Genomic DNA, 19,585 nt, shown 5'->3' with positions numbered 1-19,585 from the left:
GGGACACCTAAGGCAGGTTGCCCAGGATGATGTCCAGGTAGCTTTTGTAATCTTAACTGGAAGGACTTAACTCTGAATTATACTGAAGGTATCAGGATGTAGTATCAAGGCCATCTATTGCCTCAATCCAGACATTTCTAGTTGAAGATTGCATATGAAACAAAACTGAAACTGTACATGTACACCACACTAACTTCCATTTCAAGTTCACTCTCATAGCACCTACTTCACCATAAATATAATAATATATATATTAAAGAAAATACCTTTCCTAGCAAGGCATTTTCTTGTACATACAGGGGAAAAAACTGAGTATTTTTTTTCCACTTCATATCCTAACAAACAGACCATCTTTCTCTTTCTCTAGTCTAGAATACATCCTTTGTTAAGACTTTGTTCCCTTTGACGCCTGATGTGGTGAGCTACTGATGAGGTGTTACCCTCCTCTGGCTTTATTAATGTAAAGAAAACCTGACAATACCAGCTACTGCAAGGGGACTCCATACATTCTGCAAGAAAAATGCCTGGAATTCTACATCACTCAATTTAATGATTATTTTTTTCTTAAATGAAAAAGGACTTCAGGATTTTTCAAGCAGTTATACTGCTGATCAAAAGTTTTGCATTTTGAATGAAACATTTATTTTATAAAACAAAATGCTTTTGATCTGTTTTGGAAGTGCAATATTGTTTTTCAATTTTACTGCAAAACACGTCACCATTTCTACATGCAAGATCTGGGAAGCTTTCTGGGTCTTACAGAGAATTTACTAAGAACCTGCAACATTTGCAGCAGCTGATCACCCACTTCCTACTTTATTCATAATCTGCAGAGAGCTGTTCTTTGCTCTGCTTCCCTAACTTGCATATTCATTTAGATACAAGCCATTATTTCAGGTTTCAAAATTATGCTACTTTGGAGCTGCTCAGAGTAAACAGGTACACTTGCAACGTTACTGGAGCTCAGTGTTTTTGATGTGATGTTGTCAGATATGCTCTAACAGTGGAGACACTAAGATTACTGGAGACACTGCTCATGCCCTGAAAACAAAGACCACAGAACAGTTTTGATTATTGCCCTCCCTGAGTCCAGGTCCAACTTAAATGAATGCCTGGGTACAATTTTTTTTTTTCTTTTGTTGTCCTCAGCTCGCCTGAGTTTCTTCCCATCAGATGGTAAGTGTGCTTTTTCAGCTTTATATAATGGAAATCACCTCCACAAAAGGGGAATTCTGGAGGAAGGGAAAAGGGGAAAATGGATACCTAGCACAGATCTCCATCTATTTTAAGATAACTTTGCTGATATTTGCTCATATATCGTGAACAACATGATCAGAACAGATGAAGAATTTGTGCTTTTTTTTCAAGCAGAACATCTCATTGATCTCAATTGGTAAATTGTGTTTCCAGAGCACATGCACAGACTACTTCAGTATTTTTTTTTTCAGATAGCACAACACCTATTCTTACATTCTCAAAATGACTAAATCTCAGACCACATACCTGGCAGATGATATATCCCATTCTATGTGAGCACGTAGAGACAAACAGGTGAAATATAAACAACACCAGAAAAATCTACATTTAAAGTTGATATTTGAACAGTTGTTATTAAACATTCATGCTGTCTTACTCCAAAAAGAAAACCTTCAGGCCTCACCTGAAGCACTACGCTATAAGAAAGCTTGGAGGACTGAGCCTTCTGGAGGCTAAATATGAGGTTAGATATTTAGAATGCTTTTTCTGGGCAGAGCTGATTGGCATGAGGAAAGTGATTTCAAACAACCGATGTGTAATCTTATGCAGAAGCATATCCTTATCTAAAGGGGAACCAAAATTGATTCTCCTTTGAACTGTAGATTAAACTTTTTGTTGCTTGATGAAAAACCTTTCATGGTTACTTTTAAATTCTTCATATTATTTTAATGAGAAATATTTACAAACCCGAGCCAGTTATTTTTATATCATATAGAAGTCATTTCTTACGCAGGAAAAAAAAAAACAATGAGAAGTATTCAGAGATGAAGGACATAAGATAGCAATAGTATAAAATAAATCTTCAGTAAACCACTCATATTTTAAATACTTGGATGCAAAAGCAAGTAAAAGAAAATGTGCTAGAAAAAATTTACTTAAAATATGACTACTTGTTTTCCAAATAAACAACTGATGAAGGGGTTAACAATTTCATCAACCCATTGTTCAATGTGAAAATGCTTACATCATATATAATATTCAGTTCTATTTAAAAATTAGTCAAAGGAATATAAACACTGATTGTCTATATAATGAATCAATTGCATAAAAAATTCCCATGCTACAAAACCTCACATTCAAAGCCAGGGATTTTTGCACTTTTTCCCTTCAAGATCTGCAAACAAGGAATATCATTGTTTCAAATACATACATTTCAGGAAGGTTGAGTTTTGGGTGGAAATTAATGACATCAAAAATGTCCTTTAATAAAACGAATCGTTTAGGATACTAATTGTTAGAATATCATTTTTTTTTTATCACAAAGCTTCCTAACATCTGTACTATGAAATGCTTCAATTTTTGTTTGTCTTTATCAGTATTGAATTATTACTTTAGAATTCAATAATTATTATCCAAGTATTTGAGAATGACTAGCTGATTCCTACAATTAAATATTTGGATGACTAAATAAACTTTAAATTAATATGATTTTCGGAATCCAGATATAAAGAACTTGAGGAAAATTATCTTTCAAAAATGTAAGATACTGGAGATATCTCAAATTGGAGATGAAAGATTTGAAGCATGAGAAGTAACCATCTTTCAGAATATGATCTATGTAAGTTTATAAGCCTGTATCACTCAAGAAAAGATCTCATGCCAGTTTTAATGAAAGGCCATATATAATTCTGCATTAAATGCAAACAGCCACATTCTTCAACATCTGATTAAATGCTACAGGATCTTGTTCTGAAAATTTGAGAAGAAATAGAAGTTCATGTTGGTTTTTCAAGTCAAAGTAGATTTGCAAAAGTATATCATAAAAATGTAAAATCTGAGTCTTCAGTTTAGTTTTGACTTGTTTTTAATAAAAAAAATTAAATTTCTTTTCTTTTCCCTTTCTTTTCTCTTTTCTTTTCTCTGTGATCTTGACAGAATATTTAATAAAAAGAAAATGCTTGGCAGTAAAAATCAATATTCTTAGTAAAAAGTTTTCTGTGTGCCTTTAGAAGGACAAATATGAAACAATACAAAGAAAGCTTTGTATTTTGTTTACATAACAAGGTTTTGGTGGCAGTGGGTGGGGGCTACAGGTGTGGCCTCTCTGAGAAGAGTCTAGGAGCTACCCCGTGTCAAAGACAACCTGTTCCAGCCAACTCAAAAAGGAAGCCACCACTGGCCAAAGTTGAGCCCATCAGAAATACTTGCGTAACCTCTGTGATGACATATTTAAGAAAGGGTAAAAAATTCTGTGCAGCAGCAGTGAGAGAGAGGACGGAGAAAAATGCAAGAGAAATAACTCATCTGACACCAAGGTCTGTGAAAAAGGAGGGGAGAACGTCCTCTTGCAGCCCATATGGAGAAGACCATGGTGGAGCAGGCTGTTCCCCTACAGCCCATGGAACACTACGTTGGAGCAAATATCTACGCTGCGGCCCATGGAGAGCCCCCGCAGGAGCAGGCCCCGGGCCGGAGCTGCAGCCCGTGGAGAGGAGCCCACGCAGGAGCAGGGGGTCTGGGGGGAGCTGCCGCCCGTGGGGGACCCGTGCTGGAGCAGTTTGCTCCTGGGGGATGGACCCCGTGGTACGGAGCCGTGTGGGAGCAGGTCTTGAAGAGCTGCTGCCTGTGGGCAGCCCCTGCAGGCTCAGTTCGGGCAGGACGGCACCCATGGGAGGGACCCTGCGTGGAGCAGGGGCAGGGAGTGAGCGTGAAGGAGCGGCAGAGACGAAGCATCAGGGACTGACCACAGCTCTGATTCCCCATTTCCCATTCCCAAACCCCCTGCACTGCTCGGGGTGGGGAGGAGGTAGGAGAGTCAGGAATGAAGTTGAGCCTGGGAAGAAAGGTGGTCGGGAAAGGTTTTTAGCTTTTTTTTTTTTTTTTCTTTTTTTCTTAGTATCCTACACTATTTTTAATTGGCAGTGAATTCAATTAATCTTCCTCATGCTGAGTCTGTTTTGCTTGCGACAGTAACTGGTGAACAATCTCACTGTTATTATCTTAGTCTATAAACTCTTTCATCTCATTTTCTCCTCTTGTTCTGCTGAGGTTGAGAGAGCATCTGTGTGGGCACCTGGCAGCTAGCCGAAGTTAATCCATTGCTGGATTAAATATATAATGATGGACATTTTCAAAGAAGCAATAGAATCAATGTTAATCAGATACTGTCCCCTATCTCAGACATCAGTTTTTGAAACCTCCAACCTGGCAATATCTAAGAGAAAGTAGATCTGTGTGCCTTTCTTTGACACTGATATCCTGGAACATACCATTTGGCAGAACCGGACTGCAGAATCTATCACTCACCTTAAACATAAACAGCTGCTTTCAGCTTAAGCAGCACAGTGTGTGTGAAAACACACAGCAGTGTGTGAAAGCACACCTCAAACTGGCTGCAGCTGCTTGAAATAACAGGTGCTTCTTGTCTGCATGGCCTTACATTGGGCTTGGACTAAGACTCAGATCTTCACATTATTCTATTAGTGACTTCACCATCGGGGGAATTTAGGAGTGTGGTAGACAGGATAGAACAAATTATTGCTCAGAAGAATAACTGTAGACATTACCAAAAAGTTTTTCACATGTACACAAAAAAAACTACTCAATTCCTGTTCCTTACAGAGACCAAGTCAGCTAAAGTTAAACACCATTTCCTAATTAAGCTATTTCTCATGCAAGGGGAAAAAAAAAAAAAAAAAAGAAAACACACTACACTTTTTTTTCATACTTAGAAGGATACTTAGATAAACCAAAACACTTTTAAAACTGGGTATTTAATAAAATAAATATCAACTGCTGTTAAGTACTCTCACAGCAGCACATAACTGCTTTATGTCTGATTTTTTTTTTTTTCAAGGAAGGATTGTAGAAAAGCATATTTGACCCCAATTCTCACTCTGAGTGCTACAACCAATGTTCCAAAAAAAGAGAAATAATACTAATTAGCCCTCTGCCACATACAGGAAAACAAATATTTCTCTACGATGGAACTAGGAAACGTATTCTGTGCTTTTGAGAAAGTTGTTTTGAAAAACTTAATTCAAAGCTCAGAAGTGGTCAGCAGTGCAGAAAATCAAACTTTTATGATAAAGTTATTAAGTTGTGCACTGTGACTTACATAATATGATCAAATGATGAAGGTTCATAGAAGACATTTCTTCATGTCAACCAAAACAGGTCTAGAAAATAACAGGATAGAATGGAACATATTACTTTTGCTTTACATCTGCAAACCTCCAGGGAAATATTATTAAAACAATACAAAGAAATTAAGACTTTCCAGCCCAAAGACAAACTTCAGAACATGTCAGAGTTCAAAGATATGAGAAGTATATGCCAAATGTTCATGTAAATGGAATACAAAGCAGTTGTTTGGGTCTAGCTAAACGTGAGAACTTTACACTTCAGAACACATTTTCCAATAATTGTATCAGCGACGTGTTCAAAGCTTCATGACCACATGCATATTTTTGTATATCTGGGGAAAAAAAAAAAAAGTCTCTATTTCCAGCTTTATCATAAAGCTGCCTATGAATTAATGTGATATTTTTGATATACTTAATTGCTACAAATAGTTATAAAGCAGATTTTGAGCAAAATACATACCAACATAATAAGTGGGGGAACTTCCAGCCAGTTCATATCATTCTTCTCTCACTTAAAATTGTTAACATAATTTATATTCTCATACTTTTCTGGGATACAGACATGTTTCAGAATACTCATGGCTTTGTTACAGCATAATAACTTGTCTACCATTACCTACGTAATGCAACCAAATGATGAAGGTTCATCAAAAGTGTTTCCTCATGTGAACCAAATAGGTCTAGGAAATAAAAAGATTTCAAAAACTGAAAAAAAGAAAACATAACTTAAAGAGAATTATTTGGTTCCGTTGGTTTTACTGTTTTTCTGTCTAGCAGTTTCCATTTTCTTTGATACTTTCTATGATAAAAGACGTTCTAGCTGTCTTTTTCTTGTTTCCTTAGCAACTGTCCTTTATAAGTTGTATTCTGAATACTCTTCCATAAAGACTCTTTTTTTTTGTATGTGGTATAATCCTAAAGGCATTGTGTTGAGCTCACCCAGCACTGACCCTGCTTGAGGGTGGACACTGGATTCATCACAACACATCATTTAGTTTCATTCAGTCCTTAGCAATTTCCACACCAATTCAGAGTATATATTAAGTATATACTTTGATTCAAAACAGAAATGACCTCAAAACAATTTGAATCACACTGTTAATGTGTATTTGGAATTGTTATTAAGTGATGATTACGTTTCCTCAATAGAATCAATAGCTGCATTGGTTTATCCTCAGAATCTTAAATTATGCATCTTAGATACTGAAGTCTCAGGTCAGGAATAATTATAGCTGACTCTATAAGATTTAGCACAGTCAACTGCAGAAATGACTCTACAATGCATACATAAACTGTAAGTGCATACATGAGAAAAATACAATTATGTGCTTGCCATTCATACTATGATATATACTGTCTATATCTTACTGTTAATTTTACCACAGCCTAATCGTATGAAAGGTAATGAGTATACCACATAAAGTGTCACAAACAAAAATGGAGACATTTAGGTGAAGATCCATGATCTACGAACTTCAAAAATTGATTCTTCTGTTTCCTAGCCATTTAATATATTTCAGTTAAATGTTGCTGAAAGAATCCTTTGCATTCTCCCATTTACAGAGACAGCAAGAGAAAAATGTCCTTAGAGGAAAGCTGGAGAGTTTTTAACTTAGTTTCCACAATAAACTACATGCAAATACTAGTCCAATTTTTTTTTTTTCTTATTCCAAGCAGATCTAGCAAAGTTACATTCATGGCAGACCTGCATGATCATAATTTCAAGTTCACTTCCATAGTTTTCAGGCAAATCTGTGATGGATTCATAACAGTAGACATTAACATTATGAAATCTAAGAAAAGACTAGGGAAAAGATCTTGAAGGTCTTAACATCGCCAAGAATATTCTTACTTTAGTAAATATTTTTGGTATAGTTCAGAATTCAACATTTCAACTATGTATATCAAAATCCAGACATTAATTTGCACATAATTATCATGCTATTCTGATCTTTTGACACTTCTCTGAGTTGTACAAGGTTTTATGGCATGCTATAGTTCCCATGTGCAGAGGCATCACATCATTACACATCACTACCACCACTCCACCCTAAGCTGCATTGTTTGATATCACCTAGTTTTAGTTCCATCTGAACAGATTATGTATCTCAAATTACAATTTGTATTATCCCCTTACATCTTATAACTGAGCTGTTGTGTAACTTTATCCAACCTGACACCGAAGTAAAGAAAGAAAACCTCCAGTGACCTTTTAAGTACTGATTCTACCGTAAATAGCAGTGACATCCTGTGATAAAAAAAAATCCCCTATTCTTTATAACATTGGAAGTTTTTGTTTCATCTTGCCATCAAATAAGGGCAACAATTGGTTGGTTATAAGGGGCTTTGCAAAAACAGTTAAACGCTTACTTTCCACAGGAGCAGTGCTTGTTTGTTAATTACTTTGCCAACAGTGCTGTTCTATTTTTGTTGTACTTCACACTTCAAATTTTAATTCCTCTGTTCTCTCTTTATGTCTTATCTAACTCAAAAAAGTCATGTCACTGTCAGGGTACACAATACATCTTGGGATAGACCCTCAAGAGGGGCTGCAGGCACTACTGCAACCCATACCATAAACTGTGAGAATTGTTTTGCATGTATTCTTTCCTCCTTGATTCAGTACAGTTTCCTTTCCTTTCTCCCACCACGGCTTGAAATCTTCCTAGAAGAATTCAGAGCACTGGGTACTCTGAGCCTTCAACGGACTTTGTGTGGCTGGCCATCTGTACCCACACAAGCACACTGAAGTCAGCCCAGGTGCAGTTCTCTGAAAGCAATAGTGTGGTTGTGGCCTCACATGGAAAGGTGTCAGCAAAATGACTTTGTTTCTCTTCTTTTATTTATTTATTTTTTTTCCCCTAACAAAGGCCTGTTTGAACTTTGGGTGTATGTTATTAATGTCATCATTAGTATTATCTTCTGAATCTAGAAAGCACATGCAGCCCATTGATTTCAAGTTGATGTAAGCTTGATCTACTCTCAGGAGAATAGCTTTAGAGGAACGTAACACAAGAATTCAGAATCAAAGAATCACAGAATATCCCAAGTTGGAAGGGACCTGCAGGATCATTGAGTCCAACTCCTGGTTCCGTACAGGAGCACCCAAAAACCAAACCCTGTGTCTGAGAGCATTGTCCAAACACTTGAACTCTGGCAGCTCAGTGCCATGACCACAGCCCTGGGGAGCCTGTCCCAGTGCCCGACCACTGTCTCTGTGCAGAACCTTTCCCTAACCCCCAGCCTGACCCTCCCCTCTCCCAGCTCCATGCCGTTCCCTCGGGTCCTGTCGCTGTTCCCAGAGGAAACGTAACATTTTCCAGGGTGCCATGTATTCACAGGCCGAGACAGGAATTCATTAAAACCTGTCTTCACTGGAATGTAGCAACAAACTGACAGTCAGCATTTCCTCAGCAACACACTTGTATCTGCAGGGGTGTTATCAGGAAAACTTTTTCAGGATGAGATTAACATTTCAAATCAAAAACAAAGCAAACCTTAGTATTTACACAGGACAATTTAAATCTTCCCTCACAAAAGAATAAGGCTGCTGCATTTGAGGTGAGCGCTTCAGCCTCCAGCATGTAAGGTTTTTCCAGCATCAAACTCTGGGTTCCAATCAGGCAATGCAAGGTTTCCTGAACCCCAGGCACATGTCCCTAACACAATTATATCAACTGCCATGTGTGAAGCTCTTCTCTTCACAAAGGACACCACAAAACTTTGACCCTAGTACAGATCAAAAAAACAAACCAAAACAAAACCACCACCACAACAACCAAAAGACCCATTATCCCAGATGGTTAGATCTCAGAATCCCATGTTGCTGGATGGGAAAGCCTTCTCCATTTGCTTGTTCTTTTTACTCAGGCCCTGAATCACAGCAGAAAATAAAGCAACTATGGCAAACTTCTGTTTATCAGGACAAAGTAATGAGCAGAAAGAATTTGTGCTGCGGGGGTGTCATCTCCCTGGCATGACTTTCACTCTTGAAATGACAGCTAAAGAAAAAAAAAAAAGAAAAGAAAAGAAAGATAGAAAGCCATTCAGTTTAACTGCCTTTCCAAAGCAGGTATGTGTTGTCATTCGAGTTTAATGTTCCAAGAAACCCAGCAGTGATGAAAAACGTTGTCGAGTTGAAAACAAGGTTGTTCAGATTTAGGCTAGAACATAAGGTCTCGCCACCAAAACTGTTCTACATAAAGTTCTGGCCACAAAGAAATAAGCTTCATTAACTAAAGCCAAGCATAACATCAAGGTCTACATACCAACTCTTCAGGGGAAGGCTAAAGCTCAAGGCCAGTATGAACAGCTTCATATTGATGTGGTTTCAAAATCTTTCATTCTTGCCCTGACTCAGAGTGTGAAGTAGAGAAGACCATCGCTGACCACTCAGTTCTGTTTAGTTGTGTGTGTATTAAGTTGAGTATGTATCTTCTAACATATTTGGAGAACAACCTGTGCCACCACGTTGGGTAGCTCCATCTTTTGTCCCTCTCCCCATTGCAACTCACCCAGACTGGTGGCTGTCCTAGTACTGGTTAGTGACAACTGGAGATTCTCCTTTCAACAAAAATTCTGGTGTTATCCTTATAGCCCCTTTCGCACAACCAGTTCATTTGAAATGTGTGGAATAAATATTTCTAACCTTCAATTTTAAAAAGAGAGTGAAAAATGTATTGTGACTATACCTGCATGGGCAGCAGAAAATAATAATAATAAAATTAAAAAAAAAGTTGAATAATAAGATAACAAGATATTTTCTCCATTAATTACTTAAAATAAAATTAACAAATATGTTTTTAAAATAATTGCACTTCTGAGTGATTCAGCCTTGGTCAGGATTTCTCAGTGTTCTAACTAGCAAAGCTCATATTGCTTTAGTTTAATCAAAACATTTGCTGTTGTCCTTTGCTGAAAATGCTATCATTCCATTTTGAACCTTTTCTGGGCACTAGAGTAAGGACAGTCATGATGAACAGTGCTTTGTGAAGAAGGGATGACTGCTCAAATTGTTATAAATTGACATACCTCGTTTAAAAGAGAGAAACAAATTTATACCATTCGAGGACCTGGCCCTGTTCACGCATTTGTGAGAACAATTCCTCATACAGAGAGAGAGGGGAAAAATGGAATATAAACTTGACAAGACAGCACATTTTATGTTATTGATATGCTCCTCATTTTTGAGTAGGAGAAAATAATAATAGAATATATAGTTTCACGCACACTCTGCTTTTGGTGTGACTTTTTGTGTTCACAGAAACACAGCTCTGAGCCTTTTCATCTGGTCATAACACCTTGTAACGTCTTTTGTCTCAGGAAGCTTACTCTTATGTGTATTGCAAAACTGCTGAAACACAAGCAGTGTTGCATTCTAAGTACAGAAGACAACAAGGACAAATTCTGTATCAAGTAAATTACATAACTGTACCTGATGCATTGCACATGCACAGGGTGGAGTATTTTAGAGCATCTATTCTCAGCTCTATCAGGCATCTAACCTAAATGCCCTGAAACACATCATTGGGCTCCTCCCTTTCTCACTCACTATATTGGAAATTTGAGTTTAAGTTTGATCTGTTTAATTAATCTAAGAGAGATGCTTAAGGCAGACTAATGTAGGTACTGTGAAATGCCCCTCACTATCAGAAACTACTTAGCTGTGTGTTTCACCTGACACAAATTGTTGCAGGACCCAACTAGTTAAAATGACTTGAGCTAAAAAAATATATGTGAGGACTGGATATACACTTTGCGTCATAATCTCTGTGCAGGTAACAGTGTACTAAGAAAAACCCAGAAATAAAATAATAATAATAAAATGTAACAGAAAAATACATTTTTTGTTTCTGTCATTGCTTCTCTCAGATGCACTGCATTCACCTGTACCCGTACACCTTAAAACTTTGATTGTAAAATATGATCAGTTTCATATGCAATCACAGTTCCCAGTGCCTGGCATTATAAGAAAAAACAGAAAGCTTCCTTCATGTACCCTGAAAATTGTAATAGAAACATGACAAATGGCATCACCTACTCCAGCTGGAGGTAAGAGTAGCTGATTTTAGCTTTTTAAAATTATCAAACAATGCCTAAAATGCACTGGCGGAAAATCTTGACCCAAATGTTTTAACAGGTGATATAAGGGAAAATTAAGGACACACAGAACATCTGAAAAACTCATCTCTTCTTCAAGGAGGAGATAGTGGATTTCTGCGTCTAACTTTAGGAAACTATATTTTTATCTAATAACCTCAGATTTTCAAGGACGTATTTTGAATACCTCAGAAACAGCTTATATTTGTGGCAACTTGTCCTATGGGATGAAAGGAACCTGCTGAACCATACTTTTTGTGTGAGTAGAGTCACAGAAATTCCATTTTTTTTTCACACAAATGTGTATACTCCCAGATATTTCAAATATATTCACAGATGTTCTCATCACACACAAAACCACCTCAAGTTTTACAGAAAGCCTGTAATAAACCTTAATATTCATGCCTGGACTACAACCAGCAGAAAGTTGAGTGGCTTATTTCTTCATAAGAACAGTGAGGCAGAGCCTCAGGTGCTACAAACTTCCATGCAACTGAAATCACATAAATCTAACAGAAAACACTAAGTGCAGAAGATGCTTATAGAGTCTGGATTCAGATCCGAGTATGAAATCCATGCAGCTGTACCTGGGAACCCTTCATTCTGTTACAGCATAGTGTTCTAACTTTCTGAACATACTATAAAACAGAGCAGATTATAAGGATGTGTGGTTAGTCATTGTGAAAAGCAAAACAAAAAAAAGAAAAAAAAAAGGTGTGGTTACTACAGGTTTACTATCATTTTGATAGCCATCAGACTGTGCCCAGGAAATTCATAAGAGAACAAGACACTAACATCAACACCTCGTTTATAGGAAGTCAGGACTTAAGTGTCTGTTGAGAAAAATACTTAAACTCTCTGCTACAAGTAATAGCTACTTTTAAAGGTTTTGAAAAACAAATGAACTAAACACAGAAAACATTCCTCCTACACTCTGTGTTGCTGAGGGAGAGAGAATATAATTTTAATTTCTGCCCTGTACAGAAGAGATATAAGCATAGATTAAGGCTTTAAGGGGATGTCAGATGCAGAAGTCCTGTGTTATTTCTGAACAGAAGGGAGGATTCCACCTGAAATAAATTGAGTGCTAAATGGGTTAAAAAGAAATACTCATGAAAGAAAGAACAGAGAGGACTCACTGTCCTTTGGGATGCTCTTCTGGAACTTTTCCAGGTCCACGCTGGGTGGTCGGCAGGGTTTTTGCGGGGGCTGGCCCAACTTGAACAGTGGGGGCAAGGCTTTCCTTTTCGGGACTCCTGAGCTCTTGTCCCCATCCTCCTTTTCTTCTGACCCACCCAGTGACTTTCCTGCAGCAAACACTGTGCTCATCTTACGGAACTTGGGAGGAGATGAACCAGATTCTTCCTGGCTGATTTTGTTGAGAAAGATATTCCTGGCAGCACTCACTCCTTTTTCTTCAGTCTTTTCATCCACATTTTTGGGGGTGCCTTGAGATGAGCTGGACCAGTGGCCAGTAGGTTTCAGAGCCATGTTAGCAAAATGACTGCTTGCAGTTTCTGCAGCACAGTTACTATTTTCATCTGCTTCCTTTGCAGCTTTAAAAGAATGTATTTTTGGTCTAGGACCTCCTAGTCCTTTATGCAGAAGCGCATTTTTACTTGAAGTGTCTTCACTGTGGGAGACCTCATGGTTTAGAGAAGGTTTCTGTGCAAGAGCTGGTTTAGAGGAAGGAGGCTTGGGCTCATTTTCTTGTGATGCAGACATGAACTTTTCCTTAACTCCAGCTACTTTTGAGAATACTGGTTTTGCCTCACTCTCCTGTGGTTCAAAATTCGAATTTGGTTTTGTTCCCAGAGGTCTTTTTTCTTTCTCATGAGGAGCAGTGCTAAGAGGCTTGTTCCCTGCAGGTTTTGGATACAGAGGCTTTGGCTCTTCTTTTGCCAAGTCACTGATTTTGGTAGGGGGTTTAGTGCATCCAGTTTTTCCATCATTTTCCCTGTTAGTTGTCTGAAGCTGAACCCCAAACCTTTGTGCCACTGGTTTCAAATATGGGGGCTTTGGATCCTTTTCTGTCTTATCATCAGCTGAAGGCTTGACCCCCAGAGGAGTCTTAGGATGAACAGGTTTGTGAAAGGTACTGGGTCCTGAAGGAGAAGTCGCATTTCCTTGACTTGCAAATTTCTCAAGTGCTGCTTTCCTTGTCTGTAATCCTGAATGGAGAGGTTGTCCTGCAATTTTGAAGGGTCGACTGTTACCAGAAACATCCTCTGAGGGGTTGTTACCCGCGTTAAATTTCGCCATGAGTGCCTTCACATCTGCTTTGCTGTCCTATCAGCATAGAAAAATAAAAAAGAAACAGCAGCAATGAGAAAGTCTCAGTTGCAATGTTCACACATACTGTACTTTAAAGAGTTTCCTGGTCTGAGGCTTGTAGTACTGCTGATTGGCTGTGCAGATATTGTAGCACATCTTCCTGTAGTGTTAGAGAAGCTGAATATTTTGTTAGATCATTGCTATGGTTATGTAATCTAAAATTTTCACTCTAGGTAAATTTTCACTCTAAAATGCCTTTAGAGAGTGGTCATTCAGCTCCTTCCTACTATATAGTAGTATGGTTCATACTACGGTAGTTCATACTATAATTTTTTTTATTTCTGGAATAGGGAAGTGAACACCTGAAAAATATGCGAAAATATCTACTACTTCAAAATTAAAACATCCCTAAAAAATTGTGAGTCTCCTACAGTGAGAGGTGTAGACTGTGCTGGAACCTAGGCTATATACCAGACTAGTGTTAATCCCATCAGATCTTTGAAGAACTGAAAGCTCCCTTGTGAAAACAGAAAGTCTTCTGGTTTGGGGGGATTGGGTGTCAGTTTTTCTTTCCCTTCTCAGCAATTATATTTCCTTCTGCTCTCTACACACTCCCACCCCACCCCCCTCCGCAATCTCCCTACCCCTTTTGACAAGCTTTGTCCTTGTTTCTGTTCTACATTCTGTATCTGACAAAAACTGTGTGTGGTCAGGTGGAAAGTGAAAATGCATGGAGAAGAATAGGAAGAAATGACAATCAGTAAGCACAAATACTGTCAAAGATATTTAATCTCTTGGAAAAAAAAAAAAAGAAAAAAAAAGAAAAAAAAAAGTGAACTTTTACCCAATTGTTTAACAGGTGACTAAAACACAGTTTCGCTTGAAAATATCTTAATTGGTCAGATCTATTCATTACTGTTCAAGATCAGCCTTAAATATGAACTGAGAAAAAAAGCTCAACACAGTTTGATTCAGTGAAATTATAACACAGTGCAATGAAGGACCTGGGCAAAGTATAGTGAGCTGGTCCAACCACACTCGGCTGGGGCCACTCTTGGCCTCCGAGTGTCCTCAGCAGCAGGGGGGTCCTTTGCCAGCAGACATTGTTGGCAGAGTTGCAGGTACTGTGGATACAGAGACATAACTGATTCACAGCTTGTACTCAGTGGGATCTGTTTTGTGTGGGGAAGTCAAAATATAAGACAATATGAAGCAGGGATGCTATAACTAGGAGGGGCTCTGAATCATTTGTTTGGAAACACAGAGTATCACTACCAAGTATAATACAGAAGGTTCTGAAAAAAAATTTTAGAAGGAGGTAGAAAAATGTACTATGTCTTCACTCAGTACAGTTTCATTGAATGTTCAGTAATTTTTTTTTTTTTTAAAAAAAAACACACTTCATTAACAAGAGCTTATGAATTGTGGTCGTCTGCTCCTTTTGCCTCCTGTTTGATTGTATCATGTTATGAATTGTCCAGTACATTGTAGTAGTTTTACCCATGACTTCTGCAATATAAAGTTAAATTTCCTAGTCTTTCAATATCACCAAAAAAATTCAGTCTTTCCAAACTGTATTGCATGGCAAAGTTACTTACAAGACAAGAAGCCAAAACAAGATGAAACCTATCCCCAGAGCACCTTTTTTATCTCTTTTGCTCATGTAGGGAAGGGAGGAAGTACACGTTTACTATGGAGATTATCAGGTTTAAGCTATCTACTGCTGGTTACCACAAGTACACTCAGACACACACACAAAATCACAATGCAGAGATACATATATCAGAATCATTCAAGATTCCTCCTGTACTACCCCACAAAGCACTGATTTTACACACTTAAAGTTAAGCTAATTGCATTGCCAGAAATAGTAACAACGACTTCTGTCTCTGATCTATTTGAATTAGTACTAATGCATGTTTCATTGTTGTTGTTTTTTTTTGTAAAGAAATCTAAACCATCAGAATTACTGTAATGTTCCCTTGGTACTTTAAGTCTTCAGAACTTGTAAATGACAATCTGATCAACTGCCTGGCGAACTCAGCAGCTCATTTCTTTTGAAAGGTGTAAGAATAAATTGATTCTTCTGCTATTTCTTCCTTTTGTAATTTAAGAAAGTGTACTGTGTTAAACTACAGTAACGTGGATGTTCTGGACAAGAGACTTTAAGCATATAGACTTTTTGGAAGCTGGAAATATGATTTTAAAGAAACTTTTCTTGTTATGATATGCAGTTTCTGAGAAATTTTCTGCATCTTGGCAATAGCAACATCAGTTATATTCATACAGGCTTTCAAATGCACTAAGCAATCCACTACTGCCGTGTTAGGACTGTTTATTTTCTCTAAGTCCTACTGAAGTCAATGATTTATTTTAATAAATTTCTTCCTAATACTGTGAAAAGAACCTTGACCTAGTCATGTAGCTATACCAGCTCTTCAAGAGTAAAAAACCTCACTCCTGGGGATGCACAAGGGCTTAAAAACAGCACTGCAACTTCTCTTACTTATTTACAGTCAGTAATGAGTAGTAAGGGTAGCACTCTAAGAAATCAGGAGGGTAAGAAACTGGGAAATTTTTCTGCTTCTTTTCAATGTGCATCATCAATTATTGCTTTAATAAGCTTACTTTATAGCAGGAGCCACATTGCAGATTGTAATGTGCAACCTGACTGGCCAGGTAGACGGATGGGGAACTGGGAAAAAGAGAATATTTTGTTTGTGATCCTGCTAACAGAATAATCCCCACAGTTTCTGCATTTCCCTTCCGAGAAGTGACAGCAGTTACCTTCTCCATTAGCACATACAACAGGTTGTAATTCATGAAATGGGAACTTGAAAAGATTATGAAGTTAGATTAAGTTCACGCCACCCTTCCCACCCAAAGTGCAAACTTCCAGTTAGACAGAGGATTCTCATACAAGATGTATGTAGGTCACTTTCTGAACTTTCTTGCACTTTCTTGGGAAACTGCAAAATATTTTGGACCTTCAGCTTCTGAACTGAAATGGAAGCAGCACAAGGTAAACAGTAACATTTTCTTTGCAAGGAGATGGATGCATTGTTCAAATGTGTTGGCTCATATCTGGAATAATACCCTTGTTTTGGTTCCCGGATTTGTATGTACAGCACTTTCTCAGCTTCCACTGCCTTCAGCAAGAACCCACACATAACAAAAGTTATGAGAAGATAACAGTTATAAAAAGTTATAAAAAAAGTCATAAAAAAAGGTTATAAAAAGAGAACAGAAGTCTTCCACGAGAAGATTATATAACTACATTTTTTTTTTGTACAGAAGTACATTATACTGAGAACACAAGAAAAATAAAGGTTCAAACTCTGTTCTTCCTGACTTTTCTCCGAATATCTAAGTCTCAAATAACCTGTTAAAAACAAAACAAAACAAAAACAAAAACCACACTTTTGTTTTGTTTTGTTATGTTTTGACATAAATATATGTTATTTAAGTTCTAGTCTTGGTGAAGCCAAAAGATCATTTCACTTCAACTTCCCCTTGTGGTTGTTTTTTCTTCAAATAAATAGAAACACTGGATCAATGACAGAAACAGATGTCTGTATGTAATTCCTAGTTAAGCAGACAACCTCTGTGCAACTGTTGACTGTACAAGGAATCGTGCAATTCTTCTAAATGCATGCAGGTTTGATTTATGAGACAAAAAAAACTCTTTTCACTTCTCACCTGTAACTTTTTCCTTTTTATTGCCACATGATAATGTCTCAACAGGTCTTTTAAAACTCATATTTTTTTAACAGAATCAGATCTTGGTGAGTTCGCTAGGAGGTAATGAAAGAAAGATTATAAATCTACCACCCTTTTAAGAAGTATGTGTACTCATGAATTCTGTGACAGTGAAAAAAAACACAGAAGCTTATAACCACTGAATGAATTGGCCTCTAACCCATGGACCCATAATGATAAGGAAGAGAATAAGGAAAGAAAATCATGGAAAACGATGAATTAAATAGAGATCTTATCTTAGATGGCATCATAAAAGCCTGATTTGGGCTCTACTAAGGTTAATGGATTGAGGGAGTTTAGCTGTTTGCATAAGATGCTAGTATTGTTCTAAATTCATGATAATTTATTGGAATTTTAGTGGAACAGGTTGCCCAGAGAGGTTGTGGATGCCCCATCCCTGGAGGTGTTCAAGACCAGGTTAGATGAGGTTCTGAGCAACCTGATCTAGTGGGTGGCATCCCTGCCTATGTCAGGGGGGTTGGAACTAGATGATCTTTAATGTCCCTTCCAAGCCAAGCTATTCTGTGATTCTATTGCTTGACTATTTCCCTTTCCAGATGGAGAGACTTCAAAATTATCTTTATGCAACACTTTTTGTTTTCAGAAGCGAGAAATAATTTCCAAGTTGCTTTTATTCCCTTTTAGTGTAATAATAACTAGTTAAAAAAGACTTCCTCTAATTGCGAATTTCAGCATTTGGACATTGGAACTAAGATGTTGCACTACTCTGTACCTGTGAATGTAAATAGCACAAGTATGAAAAAAAAGGCAGAAAGACAGCATCTGTCCAAGCAGAAAGACTTGCTGATACAACGATTGGCATACAAGAGAAAAGAACCCTCATCAAATTCTAAATACTGAAGAGGCAGGCTGTTCTGCTCTTTGCTTTTGTTTTGAAAGACAGACCTCTACGATGGAGAGGATAGCCAGAAATCTAAGAGATTCTTTGGAGAAAGACCAACAGCCTATATGCCCTCCTGACTGAACCTTTTCAAACATCTCTCTAACACCAGCAGACAAAATTGTCACATTCACATGGATGTGCAACTGTTGAAATTAGACAAGAATGTTCCAGCCTGACACTATCTTCTTCATCATGCATTCCTCTACATCTCTTTTGTCCCTCTCTTGTCACATTTTCTCATCATTCACATAAATCATAAGACCAACAACATCACGATGCAGAAAAATGTGAAGACAATGTAATTCTTGCACCCAAAGCGAGACCAGGACTAGTGAAGGCATAGGGCTTGACCAGAACAGCTAGAGGACATCCAAGCTTGGTCCCAAAATTGCTGTCACATCTTGTGCACCAGGCTAAAGGATCTGTCCATGCATGGTCATCTCTTCATCCCTATGATCTGGTAATTTCAACACAGAGCTTCATTTTTCTTTTCTTCCTTCTTTTTGGTACTTGTTTACATCAATACAGAAAAACTTTCTACCACCAGAAACTCAGTCTTCAACGACAGAAGCCTGGGAGCTTCAATTTTCCACCAAGCAATTCTGTCCAATAAAAGCTGATTGACTAATATCATTTTCTGAAAAAGTATGTTGATATTTTTTGATTAACCTGGTTTTATATAAGCATTGAGTTTCATGATACTTAATACTTTTTTTTCTCATATGCTAATCAACGACTTTCAGAATAATGTAATTTTTATAGCAAGTATGCCAAGAAATGAAACAGCCAGATCCCTTCCTACTCAGAACCCTGTTTACATATAGTATATACAGCAAATACTTTACAAGCATCTTTGATTTGACTCCAGTTATTCCATTACAATTAAGGTAACATGTCTGAGTCACAAGGTAGAAAACCTTGAGTTCCTGACACTGAAATGTTCCTACCACTATATTTTGAATTTTAAGATCCCATATGATTTTAAAGGACTTTTTTTTTTTTTTTTTTTTTTTTTTTTTTTTTTTTTAGCATTAAGCCATTGAATACTGTTCTGACTCACTGCTGGAAAGAAAAACGTTTTCCACAACCCCCTACAAAAAGATACTTACTCACACTGATATCTTAATTCGGAGTATGGTATATTAAAAAATACCCTACCACAAAACAACCAGCCACAAATAATGCAAAAGGAATTACGAGAAAAATA

General features: G+C 37.5%; 1 protein-coding gene across 5 annotated transcripts in view; it reads right to left on the bottom strand.

The window, feature by feature from the left end:
* The window catches only part of FYB1 (FYN binding protein 1), a 70,289-nt gene that overhangs the window by 28,286 nt on the left and 22,418 nt on the right, over positions 1-19,585 (bottom strand). For all 5 annotated transcript variants that reach the window (XM_083818431.1, XM_083818432.1, XM_083818434.1 and 2 more), the window contains exon 2: positions 12,581-13,730. In XM_083818431.1, the coding sequence (XP_083674557.1) occupies positions 12,581-13,730 (1,150 nt within the window). The remainder of the gene's footprint in view (positions 1-12,580; positions 13,731-19,585) is intronic.

This window comes from Anser anser (genome assembly GCF_964211835.1).
Source record: "Anser anser genome assembly, chromosome: Z".
NCBI lineage: Eukaryota > Metazoa > Chordata > Aves > Anseriformes > Anatidae > Anser > Anser anser.
This window is presented reverse-complemented; position numbering and strand designations above follow the sequence as displayed.